This window comes from Chenopodium album, chromosome 19 (assembly GCF_948465745.1).
Source record: "Chenopodium album chromosome 19, dcCheAlbu1.1, whole genome shotgun sequence".
NCBI classification, from domain to species: Eukaryota; Viridiplantae; Streptophyta; class Magnoliopsida; order Caryophyllales; family Amaranthaceae; genus Chenopodium; species Chenopodium album.
In genome coordinates, this window is record NC_137852.1 from 11221876 (window position 1) to 11242072 (window position 20197).

At 36.9% G+C, this 20197-nt stretch overlaps 1 protein-coding gene and 1 long non-coding RNA gene across 2 annotated transcripts; both read left to right on the plus strand.

The window, feature by feature from the left end:
• Positions 1–4587: 4587 nt before the first annotated feature.
• LOC145593476 (uncharacterized) lies at positions 4588–9149 on the plus strand. Its single transcript, XR_014102744.1, has 3 exons — positions 4588–4726; positions 4829–4921; positions 8665–9149. It is a non-coding gene; the product is annotated as an uncharacterized LOC145593476 (long non-coding RNA).
• Positions 9150–9237: 88 nt separating this feature from the next.
• Positions 9238–11359, plus strand: LOC145595834 (uncharacterized). Its single transcript, XM_081652265.1, has 6 exons — positions 9238–9586; positions 9661–9822; positions 9904–10227; positions 10308–10454; positions 10523–10636; positions 10708–11359. The coding sequence occupies exons 1-6, from the start codon at positions 9515–9517 to the stop codon at positions 10780–10782; spliced, it is 894 nt and encodes a 297-aa protein (XP_081508391.1). The 5' UTR covers positions 9238–9514; the 3' UTR covers positions 10783–11359.
• The last annotated feature ends 8838 nt before the right edge of the window (positions 11360–20197 follow it).

Here is a 20197-nt window from a genome sequence, read left to right on the forward strand (position 1 = left end):
TGGTTTTTACAACAAAAAATACTTTTTTTTTTTTTCTTTTTTGACAGGCTACAATGAAAAATAGTTATCCCGCAATCGATATGATTTTGTTACGCAAAACGTGACACTTGCATTATTATTTTGCTAAGTTTGAGCTCAATTCAATTCATTAAGAACTAAAATGACCCCTATAACCTTAAATGAATATTTTTCGACACAAACACCGATGAAAAAGTTAAAACGTGTTGCAATATACAATTTATAAGAACTTTTGGGCTGCAATTTGCAATTTTTTTAATTAAGTGGCTACAATTTGCAAAATACAAACTTTAAGTGACAACTATTTGCAAATTTAAAAAAAAAAAAAAAAAAAATTCTTACAAATTTTTCAAATAAAAAAAAAATCCCTTATTTTTCCCACTTTGCTTTGTTTAGTTTGTGAAGGGGAAGAATACAATTTTTCTTTTTCTTTATAAAACTAGGAAAGTCACATTTTCCTCCCTCCTCCTTACCTTCTTTTAGATTTCCTCTCATCTGGCCTTACATTCTCACTCCTATGTTTTACTTTTCTTAACTTTTCTTGTATGCAACCAAATAAAGGATTAATAATTTGCAATTGTGTTCTTATATGAAAATATGTTTACCATGAAAACTAATTTTCATTGAAAATGTTTTACATCAAACCAGACGGGGCCTTGGGGCCTATTCTCTTCAGCTTATTTTCAGTTCAATTCAGTTTCTAATTTCTTTCTCTTATTAAATATTCAGTTCAGTTTAGTTTAGTTCAGCTCAGCTCAATTCAATTCAATAAATTAGAACAGGCTCTTAATCAGTAACATAGATTTCACACAATATTTTACTCTATTTAATTCACATGTTTATATAAAAAAAATAAAATAAAAACTCTATTACCTTTATTTATTTATTTATCTTTTTTAACTACAAGGTGTTATTTGTAAGATTTGAAAATTTCCTTTGTTGCAACTTAACAAACAATCGGTCAAACTATTACACTTTTTTTTAGAGTAAAGAGTAAAAGGAGAGCTTTTAATAATGGCTACATACGGACACACTTTTTTTTTTTTTTTTTTTTGAAACAAATCAATTCATTAATAAAAAGCCATCCGACATCTACAAATGAAATCTACATTAACAAATACATAAAATTGAATCAAATTAGGGTTTTCTTCATCAAAGCTACCATCGTTGAAAAAATCTTGCACTGTGGTACATCTCTCGCACACATCGCTGGAATATACAGCCTTTTCGGAGATACGGTCTAACAATTTGTTGTAGCTGTAAGGATGATTTTCATCTAATTCGCTTGAACGCATTTAAAAACTTGACAATCGTTGCGATCCCGAACAAATCTTTACCAAAGAACTGACAATAGGGAAAAAGATGATTACCTATAAACCCTACCACACAAACAAACCCTAAACATAAACAAACAACTAAGGGTTCGTTTGGCATTGCTGTGGTTTTCTGTTTTTTGGTTTTTTGTTTTTTAAAAGTATATTATATATGTCACATAATGAATAAAAAATTATTTAGACTTATTAAAATTATGATAATTTTGAAAACTGACAACAAAAAAGTGAAAACACCTTTTTCTTGTTTCCTGTTTTTGGTTTTTAGTTTTTAAAAAAACAGAAAACTGAAAACCAAAATGATGCCAAACAAACCCTAAAACAACAAAAACTAACGCCTCCACGTCACCATAGGGAGGCGGATGTATCTACACTTACTCGTGTATATTTATTGAAACCTAAATTGCAAAACTTAAGAAAATTTAGGAAAAAAGGTTGGAAATAGTCTAAGTTCTTAAACTATTATTTCTTGCTTAAACACCAAGATTTTGGAGAAACCCTATAAGAGAGGAGGAGAGGAGAGGCAAGAGATATGATAGTTTTTTTTTTGGGATATTATTGATCTTATTGATACACTTTATACAACGGAATCTATTAAATTTTGTTTTTGTAATTAAGTGCAACGGTGACTTTTCAGATTTTTTTAAGTAAGTGAGGTGAAGGAAATAAATATTTTTTAAAAAAAAAACATTTCAAAACAAAGAAAAAGATGGTCATGTTGTCAATTGGATTTTGGGATAATATTTTTGTCTATGCAACTCCCATGAATACTACAAAAGGCGGGTGAATTGTAGTTTGGCTACTTAGCTAATTTTTTGCGAAATTAAAAACGAAAGCTTAAAAAACTCAAAAATGTGAAGAGAATTTTTTACATGGAAAACTTCTTGGCTGTAAACAAGAAGAAAAATCATGTCCCAAAGGGATTTTATTAGATAAAGACACTTTATTATAATAGAGCAACAACCTATTACAATGCTAAGACTTTCTCTAAAGTTTCGAGCACAAGTCCTTCAACTTGCAACTCTTCTCTTCCCTCTTCTTCCCATTAAACTTCACTCAAAGCTAATATAGAGTTTACTCAAAATCCCTTGATTCCCAAATTACAACTCAAGAAAGATAACACTATGTAAGGAAATAAAAACGATTTAACTTAGAGTGGGATGTAACTTTTGATCATTACACTAAGAAATATATGATTGTGAGTGTATATTCTCACTTATGACATCAATGATTGTTCTATCTATTATGTGCAATGTGCATATAGGGTTAATATCTCTATATCTAAGGCTTCATTACTCTAATAGTCTCATTGAACCTTTTCACTTTCACACTAGTTCTTTGACCCATATTTTTGTAATTAATTACAGGAAAATACAGTCGTGTTGGATTTTATTAGATTCGTTTCGATAAATACTTTCTAAGGGCCTGTTCTCTTACGTTGAAATTCAGTTCAGTTCAGTTCAGTTCAGCTGAGTTCAGTTCAGTTCAGTTCAGTTCAGCTGAGTTCAGTTCAGTTCAGTTCAGCTCAATTCAGTTCAGTTCAGTTCAATTAACTTCAGTTCAGTTCAGCTCCTAATTTGCTTTGCTTATAAAATATTCATTTCAGTTCAGTTCAGTTCAGCTCAGCTGAATTCAGTCAATGAGAACAGGCTCTAAATGTTGTATTTACAATCTATAACTTTATACTAAAGGCGAAACCAGGAATGACACATGTCATTTTCTGGTTAAAAATTTTCCCTCCAAAAGTTTTTTTTTTTTTTTTTTTTGGGCTAAAGCTTCTTAGAGAAATTTTTTAATACAAACTATTCAATAATATTTCACTTCCTCTTTTATAAGTATATTCCATTTGACATTTGTACACAATCAAACAAAGATTTTTTTTTATACACAATATTATGCAATAATTGTATGCAATAATTGTTTTCTATCTATAACTTTATGATGTAAATCATAGTTATTTTTATTAGTTGTGTATACATGTGTGTGTGTGTGTGTTAGTTAAGAGAGCTACAAGGGCCGGGGTAAGAATCGATCCCAAGATCTCCTGGAACCGGGAGGGAGCTCTAACCACTTGAGCTATCCTTCACTGGCATTCTCTCTGTTTTCTTTAGTGTGATCAATTTTTTTGTAATTATAAAACTTTTATCTTATTCTGCAATTAGGTTTAATTTTTTATAATTAAATATTATAACTTTATACTAAAGACGAAAACAGGACTGACACATGTCATCTCCTGGCTAAAAATTTTCTCTCCAAAAACTATTCAATAATATTTCACTTCCTCTTTTATAAGTATATTCCATTTGACATTTGTACACAATCAAACAAAGATATTTTTTATATATATATATATACAATATTATGCAATAATTGTTTTCTATCTATAACTTTATGATGTAAATCATAGTTATTTTTATTAGTTGTGTATACATTATTCAATCTGTTGTTATTTTTTTTTTATTAGTTGTTTTTTTATTTTTATTGTGTGTGTGTGTGTGTGTGTGTTAAGAGAGCCACAAGGGCGGGGTAAGAATCGATCCCAAGATCTCCTGGAACCGGGAAGGAGCTCTAACCACTTGAGCTATCCCTCACTCGCATTCTCTCTGTTTTCTTTAGTGTGATCAATTTTTTTAAATTTTTTTGTAATTACAAAACTTTTATCTTATTCTGCAATTAGGTTTAATTTTTTATAATTAAATAATAATGCTAAATTAATGATAAGTATTAAGTTTTAAAAATTACCGTGCATGGCACGGGACTTAACCTAGTTATTACTAAATAGATATGTATATATTGAGTATAGATTTTGAAAAAAGATATTTGAGAATATTAGAGATAGCTAAGCACAGTCTAATGGGCAAGATTATACTTTCAACTTTGAGTGTTAGTGATTAATACCCTATTAAAGAAGTTTTGAGGGTCGATTTCCCTTATATTTTCCTCAAAGTTGAATTTTGGTCATAATATTTTCTTACTTTATAAATAAACATATCCTTCGTGAAAGTGGAAACAAATATTCCTCAATCTTTTATCTATAGATTTTTTTTTAGGGAAATCTTTTATCTATAGATAATTAAAGAGGATCAAAATTTAATATTGACAAATATACTCGTAACAATTAAATTAGGGATTTATTTCAAAACAAAGGGAGTAATCCGTATCTCAAATTTGCCACCGTAAAGCTTGTTGTAATTTCACCGGACAAACACTATTTCAGTGAACTGCCCCTCTTCAATAATTCACTTTTCTCTCTCTCTCTCTCCTACCTCTGAGTTCACACAAACACTATTTCAGTGAACTGCCCCAAAAATATCGTCCGATCAAACCCAGATTATAATCCTTCACTTCCCCCTCCCACTTTACCTTTCTTTCCCCAGGTCATTCTCTCTCCTCCTTTATACCCATTTTGACTTTTTTTTTTTTTTTTTTTAATTTTTTTTTAATTTAACTTTTTTTTTGAATTTCTGAAATTTTGTCAGAACTGAGAAAGAAGAAGATACTGCCATGGACACCAATGCTACGGCTCCGCCCAAGGATACCACCAATAATTCCCAGAACGGCCTGCATTTATTGTAAGATTTTTCAATTCTTATTTTCGTATTTTTTTTCAATTCTTATTTTCGTATGTTTTTTTTAGTTCCATTAGTTTATTTGAGTAACCCCGTTTGCCCATTACATTACGTAATTAATTTAATATCTTCCGTGGCTATACCAAGCGGGTAGCCACATATAAGAATTTGAATTTTTTTTTTTTTTTTTGAAGAAATATAAGAATTTGAATTTGTGTACGAGCAAAGCTCCGATCTATCTGCTAAACAAATGACGTTTATCAACTAGCAATTTTGATTAGCAAATTTGGATTTCCTATTTTTCTCATATTGTTCATTTAGTTTATATAAAAGTGGTGTGTGCCAAACTGCCAACTGCCAACTGCCAAGTTGAGATCTAATTTGAATCAAAAAACAAATTCAATTAACTTAAAATAATATTTCCGGTAACAAATTAGTTAAAAAAAGTTGTTGCAGTGACACATTAGTAAAGTTAAAGGTTTCAGAGACATTTTTTTGGCTTTTATTTTCATCTGTCATTCCTTTATTGATTGAATAACAAATTATTTTCAATTGTTTCTAAATCCTAAAATGAATTAAAAATGTCAAGTGTGATTTTTTTTCATAAATTACTTAATAACTATTATTATTGTTATATATATTTTTTTCTTCTTAAATTTAAAGCTAGTGCAATGTAATAAAATCGATGTCATTAAATCCTTAATACTACGTATTTAGGGCATGTTTAGTTCACCTTATTTTTGCTTATTTGTACTTATTTTCTGATTTGAGCAAACTTTGACCTTAATTGTACGATAATTTATAAGGCAAAAATATATCAAGTAGTAAATTACCATCCATAAAGGGGTACTATTTTGAAATTAACACCCATTAAAAGTTTTATTTTAAATAACCACCCATTAAATTAAAAAACATTTCAGATTACCACCTTTTTTGGAATTCCGGTGGAAAATCTGATTGAGGGCCCCACCTTATCAACTTCCCTTCTTTTTTTTTTTTTTTTCATTTCACTCGACCTAACCTTCTGATTGAAACATTAAACTAAAAAAAAAAAACATCTTCTCTCATCAATTTCTTCAATTAATTCATCCAAAAGCATCAATCTTTCCCCTTTTTCTTCCTTTAATTCTCTGTCAACTTTGCAACTACCCCTTAAGGATTGAATCAAAACCCTAACTTTTTTTTTCTGCAAATTGGGACCCTATTTGTACTTGCATTTGCTGTTGAAGTCGCCATCTTGGTGTGTTTTCTGGGGACCAAAAGCGCGTAGGTGAAGCTTCTGTCAAAAGGTGATGTCAATGGCGAGCTTGAGGTGAGTAATTAGGACCCTTTACAATTTCAGACATGTAGCCTAATTGCAAAAAAATCCCCCAATTTTAAAGCCCTAATAACCCTAATTCCAAAATTGCAGAAAATCCCCAATTTTATTGCCCTAGGAACCCTAATTCCAAAATTTCAGACATGTACCAGCTGCAATTTGAGGAAATTTGGGGCAAAAGTTGTGAATTGATGTTGGATAATTTATAAAGAAAAAAAATCAAGGAGGGAAACATTTAAAAGAGTCAAATTCGCCGTTTTTAGCCGTTATGTGGGGCCCTCAACCGGATTTTCCACCGGAATTCTAAAAAAGGTGGTAATCTGAAATGTTTTTTAATTTAATGGGTGGTTATTTAAAATAAAAGTTTTAATGGGTAGTAATTTCAAAACAGGACCCCTTTTCGGGTGGTAATTTACAAATTTTCCCTAATTTTTATATTACGAAACTAAAGATATTTTGCGATAAAAAGTTGCACATAAAGCATTTGAAACTTTTTTTTTTTATTTTTTATTTTTTGAATAAGTTAACATAAATTGAACTAAACAAGACCTTAGCGTTATTAGTTGATGTGAGCTTATGATGACAATTGGGACCCTATACTTTTCACCTTATTTTGGTTGAACTTAAATTACCTTTACTGAATTGAATTATTTTGCTGAATTGAAATGTTTAAGACTTTTGTAATGGTCTATTATACTTGCTCATTAAAGTTACCGATTTAAAATTTGTTTTTCTGCTAAGGGAACTTAGTTTTACTAAACTGAAATTATTTTTGCTCTCTCCATTTTGTAATAATCACAACAATAGGACGTGCACAAAGTTTTAAGAAATTTATAAGTTAGAGATCATAATGTGAATTTTATAATATAAAGTATTGTCAGTGCCTTGGTGGAGATATATTTAATTACTAGTTATAGAGTTAAAAAAAAGTAGTATAAGTAGGTTAAGAAGAAGAGAAAAATATTAAAATATTTATGCAAGTGGGGTTAGTGAAAAAGATAAATAATAAAATAGTGTTGGTACCTGTAGGCGTCGTTTGAAGTGCACCTACGTTAAAGCATGTGGTGAATATGCTTGACACCCATAAAAAATGGGAATTGACAAAATACGATTAGGGAAAAGGAAAGTAGGGAGCCGCCAACAACTTTTTAAGGAACTTGTAAACCGTTCACGGATCATAAAAGACAACCACGAATAAAAGGACAACGATAGGCAACAACGATTGACTTGTGAAGGTTACACCCCATCTATAATCCATGTGATTACTAATTCCATATGGTTCAGAACAAAAAAAAAAGAGGATCGGGGATGATGGTACAAAGTGAGACATGGAGTCACATTCACCCGTATTGACCTCTATTCGATTCTTATAATGAAAAAGTGAATCCTGCTATTTCAAAGGCATGCAAACAAAGATTTAATTTGCTCCAAACTAATACTATGCTAAATTAGTTGAATATTAATGCACACATAATTCTACAATATCGTGATCACTTGATTAAACAACAAGATTAAAAAGGAACCTAAATCGGTCGTTCAAATTATCTTATTAGGTGTGATTTTCAATTACATATTCCCTTTAACATGCAATATGGTGATCATAATAACAATAGAATTAACATTAATATTGGAAGCAATTTCACAATAAATCCAACAATTTAAATCGTTAGAAAAATAATAGAAATAAAACGAACATAATTCTTACTTCGAAACTATCATCGTTGCGGTTTTTCGAGCTTTTCTCACTCAATTCTTCATCAAATTTACTTACATTTCTTGCTAGCTCCCTCATCTTCGAATTTCTGCAAGGATCTATGTAAGTTTCCTTGCTTTTTGTCTTGAATTTTGCTTCAAATGAGTGATTCCATGTGAAACCCTTGAAAAATCAAATTGGGGGGTTTTTTTATTTTGAGCTTTTATGTTGAAATTCTTGCTATGAATTAGCTTGTATATGAATGCATGTCGGTTTGTGAGCAATTTGAGACTAGGTTTGCATGATTTGGTGAAGAATGAACAAATCACCATTTTCGGTACTACTTTGTTCGTGAAATGGTGTTCTAGTTATTCTTGTTGTTTCTTTGCACTTGAAACGATGATATAATGGTTATAGATCTTGTAAAACATGCTATGATGTGCCGATCTATTGTTTTTGTGCAATTTCGAAACATGCTCTGTTTTGTGTATGTACTATATTGTCATGGAGAACATAATATGATGCAATTAGGAGAACTATATTATTAGTTTGTTATGGAGAAACTAAGTACTAGAAATGATTATATCATTTTGCTAATTTTTGACCTTGAGGTAAAAATTTAGCGTATAACAGATAGTGCAACTTGAGGCAGCTATTAAGCTATATTTTGAATAAATAACTAAGTAACTTAAGAAATTATGCTAAGTAGTTAGATTTTTTTTTGTTTGAACGTAGTAGCATGCCTAGACAACGAGATCGAGACATTTCTACTCGTGGTCGGCGTCAGGCTTTCCGAGAGGACACTCCTACGGTTTCCGAGGGCATAGATGATGCCTTGGAGACTGAGCCTCGCCCCTCTACGAGTAGGGGTAGGTGGACTCCACCTCCGTGGACACCTGATGAGTTGGTTTTCTGTCGTGAGAATCATATTTCTCACCGTCCACTTACCAGCATAGTCGATGGCGTGCTTCGCCATCATGGATCAGGAGCTGGAGATTTGATTCCTCGGCTGTACAGGATCATCAAAGGGGATCCTATTACCAACGCCTTGTGGGAGTCTGCTGGTTTGGGAGATTTCTATTCAGCGGTTGTGGGATTTCGCAGCCCTCGAGGTTGTGGTTCGACAGTTGTTCGAGCGCTGTTGGAGTATTTTTGGGATACTACCAACACTTTTCACTTTGCTTGGGGAGAGATGACGGTGACTCCTCTGGACTTCAGTATGATCAGCGGCTTGTGATTCACCGAGTGACCTGTACTACAGATTCCTGACCTGACTTGGGGGGCGAGCGAGGCAGCGGAGTTATTAGGTCCTGTTGTTCAGCATATCAGGACTCGACCAGTGCCTCGGGGTGGTCATAGGAGTGGACGATCAGAGTTAGCTTCTGTTCTTGCCCATGGTTTTGACATAGCTGAGACGACACCTGAGCAGCGAGTACGGATCTTTATCTTGATCCTTATTTCCGGGACTCTTTCTCATGATAGGAGTTCTCGTGCGCTTGTTTGCTACCTGCCGTCTCTGGTTAGGATTGGCGAGATAGGATCCTACAGTTGGGCTAGTATTGGATATGCTGATCTACTCTCGTCGATGCGTCATGGCTGCAGGCAGCTGAACGATCAGGCCCCTGTTGCTGTCTATGGTTTGTGGAGAGTCGTAGAGGTGACGGTCTTTTCCTCTTCTTGTTTTGCTTTTATCGGTTTAGCTCATATGCTTAGAGGTCATTCTTGTTGCAGTTGTGGTTTTATGAGTACTTTCCAGGATTGGCCCCTCAACGGCGTCGCGGAGCGGTCCATGATTTCCCTATTGGAGCTAGCTGGCGTGACCGAGGTGAGTCACGAGTGGAGTCTGTATCGAGTTTGCGCGGGCTGCTGCGTCGGGGCACCTCTACTGTTGGCGTAAGGATCGATTTCACAGTGTATTATTTTTTACTTCGATGTTATTTTTCGACATTAATTGAAATCTCTTATGGTTTTCAGGTTGCTGTCGAGATCCAGTATCGGCCTTGGGCTGGCATGACCGACCTTCTCGAGGCTTTGCAGCTTTCGGCGTGTCGTACTGTTTTCTTTGGTACATCACGCTTTGTTTGGTACCTTGGAGAGCGTGTTGTTCGTCAGCACAGCGCTAATCACTTTGTAGTGCCATTACCTCCACCGGAGTCGATGTTAGACTCACGCCAGCTGGGGGAGCTGTTGGACAGGGGGGAGCGCTATACGTTTCCTTGGCAGGAGCTCGTGCGTATGGAGAGCGATTATTCCCAGGACTTGCTTCCTTCCTTGGCCCCTCCGCCTCGTCTTCCCGAGGTTTGCTTTTCTTTTAGGATTTTATTTTGCTAGTCCATGCTTAAACCGTCGAATAACCTGATTATTCGATCATGTTTTAGACTACTGCTCGTCGTAGGGGGAAGGTCGAGCTCCCTCCTCAGTCTGTTCGTTACCCGGGACCGATTGGTATGATTGAGGAGCATATTGCTGATGCACCAGAGGGTTTCAGACAGGCGCAGGAGTCCGTGCCCGATGAGTTCGAGCCGGTAAGCCTTTTGACATGTCTTTTTATCTTCTTAATACTGCTTGTTACTGATTCTTTTTTTGGTTTCAGCTCACGTACTCGGATGTGATGGGTTTTATGAAGTTGATTGATGATTTGAAGTATTGTATCATCAAGCTACGATGCGGTGCGAGTTGTAAGAGTGGCTCAAACGATGCTAATGAGGTATATTCATCTGTTTTCTCATGTTTACCTTTTCTTGTATCACTGATATCTTTTCATTTTGTGTCTTTCAGGAGCGACGGAGGTCTCGCTCGCGCTCGAGGCATAGAGGCTCGGGCTCGGACGAGGGGGAGCCTAGTCACCGCTAACGATCCCTGGAGGTTCGTCGACGTTCTCGGACACAACGGCAGCAGCCTGAGACTTCTCAGCCATTTCAAGGGTTTCATACTCGGTGGCCACAGTCTCAGTTTTCTCAGCCATTTCAGGAGACTCATTGGCAGCAGACTCGACCCTCTCAGCCGTTTCAGGAGACTCAGTGGCAGCAGTCTCAGCCTTCTCAGTCATTTCAGCTTGAGTATAGGCCGGTCATTACTCCTACGGACCAGGGTTTATTCTCAGTTCCATTGTTTGGGATGATGCCTCCTCCGACGATTCCTACATCTTGGAGTCAGTCTACGCAGTTTACTAGGTGGACAGTACCCGCTTCTTCTGTTGGAGCTCTTGGTACTAGTAGTAGGGACACTACTCCTCGCACTCGGATGATGGAGGGTCTTTTTGGTCCGCCATTCACTTACTCGCGACCTCAAGATGACAGTGATCCCAGCTCTGGATCTGAGTAGTATTGACCGAGGGTTTTTATTATGTACTTCGTTGATGAGACTTGACATCATTTATAAAGCATGACTCACTTTGTATATTTTATTCACACTTTACGTATTTGACATTATTTACTCAATTAGTGTGCATGTTAGTGTGTGCTTGAGACTGACTGTGTGTGATTGTGTATTTATTAATGATGCGAAAAAAAATCGTTATTTTTCGTAAGTGGAGGGTACCGACCTTCCCCAAAAGAAAAAGAAAATAAAAGGAAAAAATGGGACTAGTTTTACAGCTTCTTCAAAATAAAAAGAAAATAATAAAAAAAAAGTAAATATAAAAATAAAAATGGGACAAGCTTTACAACTTTTCCAAAATAAAAAGAAAATAAAAATAAAAAAATGGGACAAATTTTACGGCTTCTCCAAAAGAAAATAAAAATAAAAATTAAAAATGGGACAGCTTTTACAACTTCCCCAAAAGAAAATAAAATAAAAATAAAAATTAAAAATAGGACAAGTTTTACAACTTCCCCAAAAGAAAAAAAAAAAAAATAATAATGGGACCAGTTTTACAACTTCTCCAAAAGAAAATAATAAAAAAGTAAAAAATAAAGGGAGAATTTTTTTAGGAATAAAGCTCTCGGAAACAAGATTGAAGGATAAATGGTGAAGGAAAAACAACAAAAATCCGAATTAAAATAGGTCTAGGATAAAAATTAGAAACACGTGACCACCGTTGTAATACCTTAGAAATTCCTTTCCTTTAAAATACCTGTTTTGCTCTTTAAAACTCGAAATTGAAAAATCTAAGATGTTACCGCCACCGTGAAAACAGCTAAAGCAACTATCAAAGACACACAACAGAATTAAACAACTTGCATAAATGGGTTTTGCAGAAAGATTGATTATTTCAATTGACTAAGGGCTTGTTCACATTTAATCAGTTCAGTTCAGTTCAGCTCCAATCAGTTCAGTTCAATTCAGTTCAATTCAGCTCCTAATTTCCTTATCTCATAAAATATTCATTTCAGCTCAATTCAGTTCAGTTCAGCTCAATCAGTTCAGTTCAGCTCAATCAGTTCAGTTCAGTTCTGCTCCAATCAGTTCAGTTCAGCTCAATTCAGTAAATGTGAACAAGCCCTAAGAATATTGATGAAGCTTCAAATGGGTGTTACAAAATATAATGGAGAAAAATTGTGGCAATCTGAGAAAATGGAAAATGGAGTCCAGTGTTTTGGGTTTTCGTAGGGTTTTACTCGTAGCATTTTAGGGGATTGATTCGCCTCCTAACGACGTTATTCAAATTTTTTTGTTTTTTTAAGGCCTTGTTTGGTTTGACGTAAAATGTTTTCACGGAGAAAAAAGAAATAAATTAAAAAATAATAGTGTATTAAAAAAATAACTTTTTAAATACACTATTTTGCTGGGAAAAAAAACATTTTAAAGAATTTATCGTAAAAGAGAGGAAAATTTGCAAATTGCAGCCATTTTAAAAAAAATAAAAATTAAAGCCCTAAAGTTTTTATAAATAATAAATTACAGTCGATTAACTTTTTTTTATAGGTTTATGTGTCAAAAATATCCGATTAAGGTTTTAGGAGTCATTTAAGCCCTTTATGATCCGAATTGAGCTCGAAATTAGCAAAATAATAACGTTTCCGCTCCGTTTGCTTTAACTAAGGGTTCGTTTGGCATCGGTGTGGTTTATTGTTTTTTGGTTTTTTGTTTTTTAAAAGTATATTATATATGTCACATAATAAATCATGATAGTTTTGAAAACTAACAACAGAAAAGTAAAAACATCTTTTTCTTGTTTCCTGTTTTTGGTTTTTAATTTTTTTAAAAAATAGAAAACTGAAAACCAAAAATGATACCAAACAAAGCCTAATGTTTGGGTTTTGTGATAGGAAAAATTGACAAAAATAATCTCAATTATTGCCAGTTCGCTCAAAATAATCCTAACTTTGGATTATTTTTTTAAATAATCCGAACTTTAGGTGTTATTTGCTTTCAACGGTCCCAACCGGTCACCCAACCTATTATATCAGGTTATGGGGACATGTGGCACCACATTATTGATTGATTTTATGTAAAGAAAAAAAACAACAAAAAAAAAGAAAAAGAAAAAAAAACAAAATTATCAAAAGAAACTCGGCCCCCACCCACGACAACTCTTCATGCCACCAGCCACCGATTGCTTTCGGAGCCCCCAACTACAGCCCCCAACCCTGCTTAACGCCGACGCCGGCTCCAAGACCCTCGTTCACGCCGCCGGCGCTGCTATCCTCCTTACCCGTAATTAACCCAACCTCCACCATAAAACAAAACCACGAAGCCTAAAATAATAAACCCAGCCCCACCGCACAAAACCGAGGGGTTTTGTGCAGTGGGGCTTTATTTTTTTATGGGTTTCAGGTGAAGGTGAGGGGGTTTTGTGGTGGGGGTTTTGGTGGTTCAGGGATTAGGGGAGGGGGAAACGCCGGAGTCGGCGGGGGAGGGGGTTCTGGGAGCGGCAGTTAGGATCGACAGTTAGGGTCTGGGTAATGAGTGGGCGGTGGCTGCCAGAAATCTGGTTGGTGGTGGGGTTTCCGACTGGGTTTTCTTTTTAATTTCCAACCAATAATGTAGTGACACATGTCACATAAATAAAAAAAATTACCTGTTTAACAGGTTACCAGTCACTTGGACCGTTGAAAGCGAAGAACTCCTAAAGTTCATATTATTTAAAATAATTCAAAGTTGGGATTATTTTGAGTGAACTAGCAATGGTTGGGATTATTTTTGTCAAATTTTCCTTTGTGATATCCATTATCAAAGTATCAAACAAAGTAAAGTATATGAGAATATGACCATTTCAATTTTCAAGTATCAAACTTTTATCTATAGATAGAGGATCAAAATTCAATATTGACAAATATACTCATCTCAATTATTTAGAAATTTATTTTGAAACAAAGGGAGTAATCCGTATCTCAAATTTGCCACCGTAAAACTTGTTGTAATTTCACCAGACACTCTCTTTCCTTCTGCAATTGTTCACTCTTCTTTCTCTCCTACCTCTTGAGTTTACACAAACACTAGTTTTAGTGAACTGTCCCAAAAATATCATCCGATCAAACCCAGGTTATAATCCTTCACCCCCCTCCCACTATACCCTCATTTCCCCAGGTCATTCTCTCTCCTCCTTTATACCCATTTTGACTTTTTTTTTCCTTTTAATTTCAATTGATGTTTTTGAATTGTTTCTGAAATTTTGTCAGAATTCAGAAAGAAGAAGAAGATACTGCCATGGATACCGGTGCTACGGCTCCGCCCAAGGATAGCACCAATAATTCCCATAATGGCCTGCAATTATTGTAAGATTTTTCAATTCTTATTTTCGTTTTTTTTTTTGTTATTTTTTTTTTGTTTTTGGTATATTAGTTCCATTTGTTCATTTGAGTAACCCCGTTTTCCTATTACGTTACGTAATTAATTTAATTTCTTAGGTGGTTATACGGGTAGCCACATATAAGAATTTGTGTACGAGCAAAGCTCCAATCTATTAGTAAACAAAAGACGTTTATCAACTAGCAATTTGTTTAGCAAAATTGGATTTTCTCATATTATTCATTTAGTTTATAAAAGAGGTGTGTGCCAAGTTGAGATCCAATTTGAATCGAAAGTGTTCCGGGTAATTCCGGCACAGATAATCTTCGTGGGTTGGTAAAGGTTTACCGTCCAATTACGCACCTGCACAGTCAACACAGATAAGCTAACCCGGGGGTTATCCGGGAATAACCTCTCCGATGCTAAAGTCAGCAATCCGATAAGAAGAAAGAATGAAGAGAGAGAAAGTGTTTTTGATGTGTAGAGAGAGAGAGAGAGAGAGAAAAGATTGTACCTTTGGATGAACATTTGCTTGGGTATATATAGAGAAATAACCAAGCTGGTGCCACCTATAACGATAGGTGGCAAATCGACCCCATATGCAGCAGGTGCCTACGTGGTCTGAAGCAGCTCTCCACGTGGCCGTTTAGAAAGGCCGTTACGGACATTTGAGCTTTCTTACTAATCAGTTGTTTCTGTGTTATTATTGCATATTACCGGCTAATTACTACCGGTACTATCCCGTACAACTAGCCCCCCAAGTGAGGTCGTCGGTGAAACCGGCGTGCTCACTTGTAAGTGTAAGAAGAATCAGAACAAAATGTGGTACCGATAGTATGTTGAAATTAGAAATGTAAGATTCGCCCCTTAAGTGAGCTAAGTACCGACAGTACTTTGGTCACTTTAAAACTGATTGTGATTTTACAAAAAATCTCTAATTTGCCCCTTTAGTGAGCTAAGTACCGATAGTACTTTGGTCACTTTAAAACTGATTGAAACTTTACAAAAAATCTTTAATTTGCCCCTTAAGTGAGCTAAGTACCGATAGTACTTTGGTCACTTTAAAACTGGTTGAGATTGTACAAAAAATCTCTGATTTCCCCCTTAAGTGAGCTAAGTACCGATAGTACTTTGGTCACTTTGATGAAAAAATTTAAAAACTGCAAAATTTCGTGGGCGGGAAGAGTTTAAAATGAGTGGGGCACGTGTCATTCATCCTACGTTTTGAGGTTGCGAAAAGGCGTTTTTCCCCAGCCGTTGGATTGCATGCACAAACTGTCACTTCAACTGCCACTGTTCATGGGGGTATTTAAGCGTCGAAAATCAGCAATTTTCCTCATTTGCTGTTTGTTTCAAAAATTTTCTCCGACGCATTTTCTGCGAACACACTTAGGGTTTCGTCAATTGATTTGCATTATCAAGAGGAGAACGATTTCAATTGCTTGCTTGAAGATCCAAGTCTCTCAAGTTTCTCACTTCAGTGTTTCTGTCCGTTCTTTCATACGAAGTTCATTTGATTCTACGAGGTAAAAAGCCCTAACTTTTGCTTATTTTGGTAATTTAGAGCGTCAGTTGCCTGTTTCGCCTTAGTGTTGTGTCTGTGGTTGTATTTGTTAAGTTTATGCCTAAATTTGTTCAAAACTCGACTTCGGGTAAGGCCGGCGAGGCTGACCCGTTTGCACCCTTGTCCCCAGCTCCGGTGAACGAAGTTGAATATTCTTGTCAGCCTACCCGGTCTAATATTTTGGAAGACGTTGAGATCATCTCAATCTCCCCGATAAGCATTTGCCCTCAATTGCATTCTACTTTCGAGATTATTCAATACGGGTCAAACTTAGGCAAGATAGGTCGTAAAACAACAGCAATGCCGAGAACTAAAAGAACTAGTTATCAACCTGAGGAATGTGAAAACTCTGAACACCGTGAAGGCAAAGAACCTGTGGTTGAGGGAAATTCTGATGTCGGTGAGGAGCACATACAGTCTGTAGAGAGATTTCTGGAGGATATGGGTGAGGAGAGTGTAGGCAACAGTGAAAATGAAGGTGTAGGTGAGAGTGGAGATGAGGGATCCGGTGAACCTGGTAGTGGGGATGGCAGCCAGGATACCGAGGTAAGTGAGCAAAGGGTCAGAGTGAGGGAGGGTGAGGCCGCTGAAAGAAGCGATGCCGTCATAAAAGAAGAGAATTTAGACGAGGGGTATGACTTTGAAAACGACGATCCAAAATACCGAGAACCCCTTGAGTTAAAGGCCGAGTATAAGGTTGTGTCAACAAAAGTTGACCCAAAATGGCTTGCGAAGGCTACCGAGAAAGAATATTGCCGTATCGGTGCTCATTTCTTCAACCTCCCTGACGGCTATGATTTGAAATTACCCGAAGAGGGTCAAACTGCTCTTGACTGTCCTGACGGTCATATAGTTGTATATGCAAAACATCTCGAGTATGGCTTACGGTTCCCACTACATCCTTTTGTCGAGAAAATTTTTAGGGCTTGGAATGTGTGCGTGGCGCAGCTAACGCCCATTGCTATTCGTAATCTTATTTCACTGGTATGGGTAATGATATTCATGGACTTCCCTCTTACTTTGAACTTATTTCGCACTCTTAACTGGCTAAAGAGAGATAGTCAGTCACCAGGGTTTTGGTCATTGTTCACGGCTCGGGGTAAATGCACGGTTTGGCCGAAACTGACCAGTTGTAAAGGCTGGATGGAGAATTTCTATTTTTTAAGTGTTCCTGAAGAATACAAAGTTCGCAGGCATTTCTATCCTGCTCATAGCATGTTTGATACTATTAGGCGTAGAAGATTAGGTGAGATAGAGAAGTACGCTTGTAAGTTTTTTGACTGTACATATGTAAGGGCCGGTAGTAGGAATAAAGCTGTACCGGGGGTGTGGCTACCCAACTGTAATTATATCTTGGGTAACGCCCCTTTGTCTCATGTCGGTCTCTGTTGGACTGACGCATTTGGTATGGCTCTTCTCATATTAACAGCTTTGCTTTTGTTTTTTCGTTTTCATCGTTATTATTACTATTTTTTATGTACATCGTTACTGTCTTCTTCTATTTTCACTGTTATATTTTATTTATGTACTTTTATTGGAAATAACTGACTGCCCTGTCGGTATCTTGATTTTTAGTGTATCTAAGCTTCACAATCCTGTTACTCGTATTCATTTCTTGCGTGCTTGCTGTGGTGCAGGTATTGATAAGTTAGACTTCGCCAACTTGGGCTTATATCCTGACGGCAGGGTGAAGTATCAGTACCCTCCAAATCCAAAGCACAGTTACGATACCTTACCTGTTTACTGCACACGTGCTCATAAAGGGAAGAAAAGAAGACGGCAAGACATGACTTCCAACGAGCAACGCAGGACCAGAGTTCCCCGTGCTCTTCCGGTCAAAAGAGGTGGAGCAAATGCTCAGAAAAGGTCCATCGACCTCTCCGGCCGTGACCAGAATAAAAAACAAAAGCAGGAGGAGGCCGCTAAGGATCAGCAGAAGCCGTCAGATGCCTTCAAGGATCTGAACATCGTGAATTTGGAGGACGACGCTCCTACCGGTGTCAAGAAGTTAAATATCACTTTACGCCGACCTGCTGAGACAAGTGTGATAGCAGCGGAGAAAGTGGTTACAACTAAGAAGACGGTAGCGGCGGAAGAGTCTTCTCTCAGGGTCCGACAAACTCGGTTGTCGGGGAAGTCCGCCAGCAGCAAGAACGCCTTTATACCTGTGCTGACAGGGGATTATATCGAAGTCCCCCATGTAAAGCTTCCTACCGAGGTGGTTGAGGAGTTTTTGGTTCCTAGCGGCAGTGCTGGCGAGCCGTGGCTTCCGCGCATTAACGTGAATAGGGGAGAGTCTGTTATCTGCGACGATCCCAATACCGGAGGCAGCATGGGGTGGAGAATGCTGAAAGATTTGGCCACGCCGGCAGACAGGCCTGTCGACAAGCTGATAGCTCCTTGCGGTCAGATGATGAATGATATGCTCCGAGTAAGACAAAATTGCCGTCATGACCCTTGCTACTTTTATTACTTATGTTTTGATTCATATATTATTATTATTTTTTATTTTACTATATATATATTTATGTTGTTTTTTCTTCTTTTTTTTTTTTTTTTTTTTTTGCTTTAGACGGTTAATTCGGCTGTCGAGGTGGTACACATGTACCGTTATTACCAGCGCTGTCATGATCAAGCTGAAGCGAAATTCAAGAAGTGCGACGACGCCCGACAAGCTGCTGTTAACGAGAAGGAGAAACTCAAAGGCACCGTCAAAACTATGGAGAACAAACTGGTTGCCCTAAACACAAAGCTGACCAATCAGGAGTCTATGCAGAGGAGGATTACCAGCCTCGAGCAGGAGCTGAAAGCAGAAAAAGAGGCTAAGGCAAGGTTGGAGGGATCCTTGAAAAAAGCTGAAGAGGAGAAGCCCGGTATCAGGCGCCGAGCAGTCAACCGGTTCCTACAGTCCGACAACTATCGGAATTTGCTGGTGGACCGGTATACTGGTGGGTGGGTAGCCGCTCACCGTTGCGTCTGCAAAGCCGAGAACTGGGATGCGGAGAAATGGCAGGCAGCTGAGGCTGCTTATGGTGAAGACATGCATCTCTCTCCTACCAGCTACGAAGGGGATTATTTTGACAACCCCCCTCCAATCGAAGTGCTGAAGAACCTGGATCCGCGAGATTTGCCGGAAGAAGAGTTTGCTGATGCTCCTATTGCTAGTCCTGTCAAAGAGGACATTGCTGTCGGCACCTCTGAACCTGCCCCCGAGAAGGAGCCCGGGTCAAAGAAAGATTAATGGGGCGGGCAGTCATCACCGGAATCTTGCGGGTCCTCCTTATCTGTAATTTCCAAGGCTCACTGTTGAGCAGCTCACTGTTGAGCAGCTTATGTTTGTTTCTGCTCGAAGACAACAATAATTTTTTTTGTTTTTAAAACTTGTATTTTGGCCAATATGACCCTTGTCTTTTTTGGGTGATGGCTGTCGATTTCATATGTATGTTCTAACAATTTTTATTTCCTGTTTGAGTTAAAACACGTATCTGTAATGTTTGAACTTAGCGTCCTGCATGTTTTGACTGCGATGTCGTTCGACTGCTTCTTTATTGAGCCCATTTTCTGAATAATTTTACCGTTGATTTTATTTTACTGTGTGCACGTTCCTTTACTGTCTTGATTCTAATGCCGTAGATAACACTATGCTTGTCTGCGATTTCTACAACTGCTTTTTACAAGTAGATTGTAACTTGTATTATAATTGCATATTCGTTCTTTTATTTGTACGAAAAAATTTTATAACTTGCCCTCCCGTCTTTTCGACTCTTAGGCTTAGGCATATGCCACCGAATTCCGCAATTAATTTCCGTAGAAATTGATTTCGGAATTCCTTATCAATCTGTTATTGCCGGTATTTTCCAGTATCTGCAGCCTTTATCAGGCCAAGTATTTGACAGTAGATCAGACCATCAATTTCAACTTGCCTTGAGGCGCAATAGTTATCCAACCTTCCTCCTTACTTGAATGAAAGAGACAGCTAGCTAGGCTGTTTATCAGATCATATCGAAAGTAGGGGATGGCTCCATATGTTAT

Coding starts and splice junctions, on each gene's coding strand:
- LOC145595834 (XM_081652265.1), top strand. CDS start 9,515: ATGCGTCATGGCTGCAGGCAGCTGAACGATCAGGCCCCTGTTGCTGTC. Junction 9,823..9,903: donor GGGGCACCTCTACTGTTGGC/GTAAGGATCGAT, acceptor TATGGTTTTCAG/GTTGCTGTCGAGATCCAGTA. Junction 10,228..10,307: donor CTCCGCCTCGTCTTCCCGAG/GTTTGCTTTTCT, acceptor ATCATGTTTTAG/ACTACTGCTCGTCGTAGGGG.